This window comes from Micropterus dolomieu, linkage group LG01 (assembly GCF_021292245.1).
Source record: "Micropterus dolomieu isolate WLL.071019.BEF.003 ecotype Adirondacks linkage group LG01, ASM2129224v1, whole genome shotgun sequence".
Taxonomy (NCBI): domain Eukaryota; kingdom Metazoa; phylum Chordata; class Actinopteri; order Centrarchiformes; family Centrarchidae; genus Micropterus; species Micropterus dolomieu.
Window position 1 is genome coordinate 39,236,678 of NC_060150.1, and position 8,176 is coordinate 39,244,853.

The 8,176-nt window shown below is 39.4% G+C and overlaps 2 protein-coding genes across 3 annotated transcripts in view; one reads left to right on the forward strand and one right to left on the reverse strand.

Moving 5' to 3' along the window:
- Positions 1 to 1,569, reverse strand: part of myom1b (myomesin 1b) — a 31,043-nt gene extending 29,474 nt beyond the window's left edge. For both annotated transcript variants that reach the window (XM_046048946.1, XM_046049272.1), the window contains exons 1-2: positions 1,477 to 1,569; positions 848 to 1,054 (exon numbers count right to left, since the gene is read on the reverse strand). Coding sequence is in view for 1 of the 2 variants with exons in the window: in XM_046049272.1 (XP_045905228.1) it covers positions 848 to 999 (152 nt within the window). In the remaining variant the exon portion in view is untranslated. The remainder of the gene's footprint in view (positions 1 to 847; positions 1,055 to 1,476) is intronic.
- A 3,511-nt stretch (positions 1,570 to 5,080) lies between these two features.
- myl12.1 (myosin, light chain 12, genome duplicate 1) lies at positions 5,081 to 8,115 on the forward strand. The gene is made up of 4 exons (XM_046049394.1): positions 5,081 to 5,227; positions 6,685 to 6,886; positions 7,115 to 7,276; positions 7,559 to 8,115. The coding sequence occupies exons 2-4, from the start codon at positions 6,703 to 6,705 to the stop codon at positions 7,729 to 7,731; spliced, it is 519 nt and encodes a 172-aa protein (XP_045905350.1). The 5' UTR covers positions 5,081 to 5,227; positions 6,685 to 6,702; the 3' UTR covers positions 7,732 to 8,115.
- Positions 8,116 to 8,176: the final 61 nt, after the last annotated feature.

Here is an 8,176-nt window from a genome sequence, read left to right on the forward strand (position 1 = left end):
AAGTGACAGAGACTCCCTACTGTCACAGATTTTGGGGAATCAGCTATAAATCAAACAACTTAACACTACCATTATGCTTGTTGTGTTGCTCATTCCTTACAAAATAAGTGCTTCCTTCCATTAATGACTCAAACATTTAGCAGACCCATGTATTTTCTATCTTAAAAACACCAACCAATGCATTCAACACAGACTGCACTAATCTGGGCATCAGAAACATCCACTAATGAACCACAACTCTCCCTGTGCCTACTGGAAATATAGGGAAGCAACTACGTTTCTGAGACATAAGAATACGTGTAAATGGTATCAGGTTTTAAATATATTAAATCCACACTTGTTCAGATTTCAAGTGGACAAGGCTGACAAACTGTCACTTCTTGCTTTCCCTCCAAAACAGTATGCAAAGGTCAAGAAGAAAAACAAAACAAAAACTTTTTTTTAAAAAACGATAACCTATGACCATTTCAGTTGTGTGGGAATAGGGTGTGTTAAAGGTAAGATTTTGTCAGCATGCATAAAAGCAAACAGGGTATCTCTCCGCCTGCATGCAAAGAGCTTCATGCAGCATTCAAAGCTGTTTTCAACCAGTATGAAGAGCAATGATCCTCAGGTGTGTTTGAAGGAGAACTCAGAGGATGGAAGGAGGTTACTTTGGTTTCAATATGGCAGCAAAGCAGGAAAGATGATCCCAAAGCCCAAAGCTGTGAAAGGGAAGTGATCCAACAAGGGTGATTGAGAGGAACTTGATAAGTTGGGTTGGGTGATGGTGTTAAGGGGAGCAGTAGGGCTTTCCTAAGACAAAGAAGTGGATTGATGAAGATATGATCCTCTTCCTCCTCCTTACCCTGTGCTCCTGCTGGTGGCGGAGGTGCTGCTGCCAGCAGCATATCTGCTGCTGGCCTGGTACTGGCTCACTTTAGACTCCGTCTCCCTGCTACGGTAGCCACGGTCATAGTGCCGATGGTGCTTCTGGTAGAACGGTATAGAACCAGACATGCTGCAGGCCCCTCCTGGTACAAGTTTCTGAGTTTCTGGCTGCCTATCTGTTTGTCTGTGTGGTTAGTTAGTGTTGAAGAGGAGGTGGATTAACTGTATATTCATCATGACTTTCACTGAATTTGAAACATGCGTTCATTTACTTTGACATGTTCTTTGTAGTTGAACATGGATAGTTAGTCTAGCTCTAAAGATGGAAAAAAAATCAGCCGTACTAACTAAATCATTTTGTGGGGAAATTATGCAATCCCCAGGATGCCAAATATAATATAAGCAAAAGGTTCATAATATTTCAAAAAAGAAAATCACAGGAAAAAGTCTTTTAACCATTATGAAACCTCCCAATTCAAACCTGCAACATCAGCTAGCAAGACATGATATAAGATTCAGGCAATCAGACACATTCTCAGCATGCTTGTGCATATGCAACAACTACAACCTAGCTTATCACATCCCTCCTCAACAATTGCCGCTTACCCTGGACGAAAAGCCTCAAACTCCAAGCTTTAGAGAAAAGGTGGTTCAAACTCCACACTAAAAGTTTGATATCCCAGCAAACCTGGAGGTAGGTGCGCACAGGGCTGTGGTCTACACAACAAAAATAATATGGGCCCTTGCTGGAGAGTCCAAGCAGCAGTCACAGCCTTTTATGGTGAGGGTAGAGATAAATATAGCTGAGAGCAGAGTGTTGGGGGGCCAAGTCAACCCCAGTAGTGCAGTGGTTCTCAAACTGGAGGGAGGGCCCCACTGAGAGGACATAGAGCCACTGCGAGCCAGAGCATACTTGTTATATGTCTTTTTTTTTTAAAGGTCATTACACAGACATGAAGATCTTGCTAACTAGCCTACAGCATGCCATTGCTGATAAAACTTCAGCAGCTTTTATCTTGACTTTTTACCACAGCAGTCTCAGCTGTGATTGTTGCTAACTTTAGCTATGCTATTGTTACTTGCTTCACATACAACAAATGCCAGTTACTATCTCTTTGTCACTCTCTCTTTCGGTCTCACTTTTGGAAGTGCACACATGCCCCCTCTTGTCCCTCATAAACAGCTACTAAAGGAAAAAAGTTACATAAATCAAAGACTCAAAGTCCAGTGGCAGATTTTAATAAGTACCTACTCTGTTGATACAAATGCCCTCCTTATGCCAGTATGACTCATAAACATGAATTTACAAAAATTATCATGATTTTTAGAGGCCATTTGGCAGGCAGATTTAATTTGGCTGCCTGCCACGTTGGATATTGTTCTTTTGCAACACCTGGCAAAAGTATCATGTCAATGAGGTCTTTCCTTTTTGGCCCTCACCCACCACTTTCGCACATGACACAACGGTCAGCACGAGAACATACCTAAAATGTTATGGCAGCAATCTGGAGTGTAAACCCATTAAAGATGAACACTGAGGAGAACAATACAAGCACGGTCACAACACTACATGGTGTCTAATGAATATGGGATAGATTTTGTGTAATATCATATGTCACAAGCCACTAAGTAATTTGCCAACATGACTTCTTTGAACCGCTATGATTAACTGAGAGGCAGCACAGTTCACTAATCAGCAGCAAAGCAGCAGTGATGTGAACAGCTTGTTACAATTAGCTGCTGGAGTGTCCAGTTGACTCTCTAGCCTTTAGTGCGGTAATTCAAGTGCATTTTGCCAGGAGTGTGTACGATTTATGGTTTCACTTGTTAACAAACCACTCTAAATCTATAACAAAGTGGCTAACTCAGGCTATTTAAATTATGTTACTGTATGTCTAGTGGTCAGAATAACCATGCATAGAGACTCCCAAATGGGAATAACAGGATTTCCTGTTCTTCTGCAGACCCTGGGTGAATGCACCATAAACCTCACTAACTGACACATTACATCTTGTTTAATCAGTACAAAAACGCGTTATATTTCTTACTCAGACTACCCTAATTTCTAGTCTTTATGCTAAGCTAAGCTAACCCACTGCTGGCTGTAGCTTCATATTTTGGTGTACAGACATGTGAGTGGTAATTTTCTCATTTAACTCCTGTTGTACAGGAGATGATAGTAGTTTTCCAATAACATGACAAAACAATAAGATGACAGGAAACTACAAATATTTATATCAAAATATACCCTGTCAGAAAGGTACAGTAACCTCCAGGATTAGTGAATATGACCGAATGTCAATGAATAGCATCTCTGTAGCTTCTATCACGTACATCCTGAGCTTCACTCTAATCTGACTATAAACCCCAATTATCAACCAGCTGACACTCACTGATTGTATAGAAGAATCTTTTCCTTGAAACTCTCCATTTCCACAGAAAAACTCAAATGCATCCCAGAAACATGATAACACAGTCAGCCAATGACTTCATCCCATTGTACTCTATGGTATTTAAAGAGAATCATATGCTGCTTTAATCTATTTTAACACTAGTGCTTGACCATTGTCAGCAATGAATTATATCACCTTATCACTGGAATACTGAGTTATTGGTGAGTACACAGGCATTCATGCATCTGATACAATCAACCTGCAAATGTAAAGCCTGTAATGTTCAGTTTTGTTGACAATTTATGAGAAAGGTGTTGATTTAAATGTGGTGAATCTGAGGCTAAAGATAGTGGTGGAGTTGTATAGTTCATTATACTGACAGGCATTTCTAATATGTTGTCCATTCCTCACATAACTACATGAGTGGTGTGATAGTCCAAGTGAATGTGTTCGTTAGTGTTGGTTTATCTGTCCAGGAAATTCCAACTGTATGGGCGTCTCATGGGATCTATTAGAATTATTTTTATGTTGTGCCTTGTATGCCTTCCACATATTGAAGCAATTTCAAAGTTTTACCAGTTCTAGACGTGAACAAATTAAATCAGCTCAAACACAATTGGATAACATGCAGAGACAAACTATTAATGACGGTCTTAAATAGCGCTGAGCAAAATAAAGGTTTTCTATGAATGTAGCACACTCTAGTGGTTTTTGCTTTACATTATCATTTAACTTGACGTTACATCACGTTACACTAAGAAACAATTCCTTAGTTCCCAAAGATAAAAATGTATTTTTCTGTGCTGACTGGAGCACTTTCAATCAACCTGCGGCTTTTACAGACAACACAATCATCAGTGTGATCTTTCGAAATTTTTTCAATTATTGAATTCCCCTTGTAACCAGTTGTGTTTATACAACGAATACTATAAGTGACTGGTGGCACATATTCAACCATTTTGTTATCAACTTTGAAAGTGATATGACAACTGGACCAAAAAGACAGATGTGGCCTGTTTTAACCTCTGAGTCAATAGCTCCACATCTAAGCCTTCCTTTAGAGCACTGACAGGGGTAGCAACTGTTGTCTGACTCTGAACCAGTGCTATCTATAATTATCCTTCGCATCAACATTTTTCCTTTTATTGTTTTGGTTTCACTAGATTAACTTCCATTTATTTTTATCTTCTTTCACTTTATTTAACCAGGTGAGATTAAACTCTCTTTATTTCATGAGAAATTTGGCCAAGAAGGCAGCATAAAAACATTTTTACTGCAATACAATACAAACAACATACAGAGGTTAAGACAACTGCCACATACCACAAAAGAGGGTCCAGCTGAGATGCATATGTAGGTCTTTAAGTCATCCAAATGACCCCAATAAAGTAAAAGCAATACACTATTTTCCCTGACAAACAGTATCAACTTAATTTGCTAATACTTACATCTGATTGGCATCATTTATTAAATAACAAAAACATTTAATATGACACTAAATATTAATTCGCTGGTATGTTTGCGTTATTGGTGGTAACGCCCATTTCCCCCCACGGGAATCATTTAAGTTTTACTTTGCCTTATTTCCACAGGGCAGAGGACTTTGTATTCTGCCCTTAAAAGGGCATATGCAGGAATGTCAACGCAGGCAAAGGAGTGTTTGTGGAATTTAATCCACCGGGGGTGTGAAAGTAGATTAAGTATTGTATCACCACTAATAATTAATTATTAGGATCTATTTTCCAATATACATTAGTGAAGTGTAATTAATTATAATATTACAACTGGAAAAAACGTATGAATAGTTTTCCCAAGCATGTAATAATGGTTTCGTACTTGACGACCCCCCCTATTTTCCTCGGTTGGTTTGTTCTGAATGTTCTTTACAACATCAGGAAGTGAAGGGCGGTGGTTGAGAAAAAAAGCAGCATCGGGCTAGCTGACAAGTATCGGGTTGTTGTCAGGTAAGACTGTTTTTTTAACTCTTCACTTTTCTGTCTAACGCGTTAGCTACAGTACAAATGCTTTGCTATCAGGATACAACGCATCTGCTGGCGATACTAAAGGCTTAACGTTATATCTGTGCACCATTTTGGCTGTTTGGCTGCTTTGAAAACACGGCTAACTGTTAGCTGCGCGGCTAATGACGCGATAGCTAACGCTGTGATCTCAAATGCCTCGTTAAAAAGCAGGGTATCATAGACATGTAAAGTTAACTGTTAGCTTTATAAATTGAAAACTTGCCTGTGAACGTGGGTAACTTCAGCGACTGCTCCGTGTGTGTAACTTTAGTGGGCTAACGTTCACAGCTGGAAGCACACTTAATATTTAATGTAGCTAAAACTAGGCCGCAAACAATTGACTGTAACGTTACGTACTTAACATAGCTATGATATTACTAATGCGCCAAGAGTTGTGGTAAGATCCCGTCCTAAAACAAATTGACATGAGGAGAAATTGATTTTGTTATCGGTAACAATGCGTAACACAAGCAAAGATAATGATGATCACGTTACCTTTTTAAAATAAATACCTCTATCAATACTTTTGTGTGTTAAACCTGGCAATTGGTGCTTTCAAACTATAAAGACGACGAAAAATCATAAAATCGTTTTTCAAGCAACTTGCTGTTCAGATGTCAGAATACTGTTTTTTGTTTTTTCACTGTAAATTTCCCACTTTATCAGTCGAACAAAAAAGCAATTTGAAGCTGTTTATACACTATGCTGAAGTATTAAATCAAATATTGATATACCGTTGTTAATTAAAACTAGTTGGTTGAAGCCCATTGACATTAATGTCACTGGACAGTCATGGAGGCTTTATAATGACTGGTGTCCTAGATAATATCTAGCCATTTCACCATATTGACAGTGTCTCAATACAAGGCCAAGCTATGGACTGTACAATACCCAATGGAAAGACATTGCCTGATATGGGCATCTGTTCTCACATCACTAGGTTTTCCTGCCCTCTGTGAAGGCAGTGAGCTGATCAACCTAGAAAGATGAGGAACATTTCCATTTATAGCTCAGTGAGCGGGACACCACACTGGGGAATCATTGCCAGAGAATTTGAATATCCTGCCACTGACTGGTGTGCACGAATGACGAAATCTTATTTTGAGAATCTGCATGGTCCACTGGACCTTCTGATCAGATTGTCTCATCTTTTGTCTGTCTTATCAGGCCAAGCCTATACTTTATCTGTTTCCTGCACTGTCTCTACTGCTGCTGTTCTGTCATTGTGTTTGAGGAAGGTCTAAACATCAGCTATAAAAGCAGTGGAAAGGATGTCAGTTTTCAGTCTCCTACTCCCACTGAGCTGCTGCAAGATTTGAAAATGCTTGTTTTAAGTTCCTGGCTGCACTATTTGTAAACTAACAATTGCAGGCCGGTAAAATATAAATTTATTTCCACAGGTATTAAAAACAGTCAAAATGTCGAGCAAAAGGGCCAAGGGAAAGACCACAAAGAAGCGCCCTCAGCGCGCCACCTCCAATGTCTTCGCTATGTTTGACCAGTCACAGATTCAGGAGTTCAAGGAGGCCTTCAACATGATTGACCAGAACCGTGATGGGTTTGTTGACAAAGAGGACCTTCACGACATGCTCGCTTCACTGGGTGAGTAGAAGAGATGCTCAACATGTCAGTAAGAAGCTGTAAGCAGTTGTGCGCTTAACTCAACTGGGTGTGCACCCACACTGTTTGCAAACAAGTTCTACAGGCAAACATACATTTTCATTAGTTGTTTTATGTCATTTGTACTTAAAACCAATTCTGTATTTTAAACCCTTCAGACTTTTAAGTGCACTATACCTTTTTTGTCTTTTTTTTTTTTTTTCAATATAGGGAAGAATCCAACTGATGAGTACCTGGAGGCCATGATGATGGAAGCTCCTGGTCCCATCAACTTCACCATGTTCCTCACCATGTTTGGGGAAAAGCTCAATGGCACAGACCCCGAGGATGTGATCAGAAACGCATTTGCTTGCTTTGATGAGGAGGGGACAGGTAAATTCCGTCTGTTACAACCTTTTCTTTTTCAGAGAAACTCCTTGTTGCTGTAGATGACAGTTTAAAGAGGAAAGTGGCTTGAGGGGAATCTTTAAAATAAGGTTTTAATTACCTTTTTATTATATGAAGAAATTGCAGCAGAAAGGTGTTATATAAATAAATTGCCTTGCCTAAAACGGTAATTGCATCTCTGCAAGTGAATGGAAATGCTTTAGGAAATGATTCTGATGTTGTTTCAGGCTGCCAGAGCCGCCTTATCTGTCTATTTTCCCCCCTCAGGTTTCATCCAGGAAGATTACCTCAGAGAGCTGCTCACAACAATGGGTGACCGGTTTACAGATGAGGAGGTGGACGAGCTTTTCAGGGAGGCCCCCATCGACAAGAAAAGCAACTTCAACTATGTGGAGTTCACACGTATCCTAAAGCACGGTGCCAAGGATAAGGACGATTAAAGAGCCATATACCAGCATATTTCTTTCCACCCTCTTCCCCACTCTCGTCAGCTAGATCACCGTGCTGCATGTTTCTCCAGTGTAAACCCCCATTTGAACAAACCAAAGCAATAACTATCCACTTGTTTGTTAACTTCTAGTTGCCAAATGTACACATCTCTAATGAGAAGGAAAAACTTTTAATAGGTTGTGAAATGTTTTTTCCTGTCACGTAAAGATGTGAAATGGCAGCACCTTGGAAGCTCTAAGGGATAAGTCTTTGCAATTCATGTGATCGGGTTTAGCTGAATTTTTACATTTTATAATATAAACTTTTTAAATAAAGCCCTCTATCAAGTTGTATTTTGCTGACTGTTTCCCTTCCATAAATGACAACTGAAATAAGTGTTGCATTATTCTGTCTTTATTTTTCCAGTGGTATAACTAAAATGCTTATATAACCCCC

Bases quoted from the DNA above. Each gene is read 5' to 3' on its own strand.
- myl12.1 (XM_046049394.1), top strand. From the start codon at position 6,703: ATGTCGAGCAAAAGGGCCAAGGGAAAGACCACAAAGAAGCGCCCTCAG. The intron at 6,887-7,114 runs GTGAGTAGAAGA...TTTTCAATATAG, and splicing joins CGACATGCTCGCTTCACTGG to GGAAGAATCCAACTGATGAG. The intron at 7,277-7,558 runs GTAAATTCCGTC...TTCCCCCCTCAG, and splicing joins CTTTGATGAGGAGGGGACAG to GTTTCATCCAGGAAGATTAC.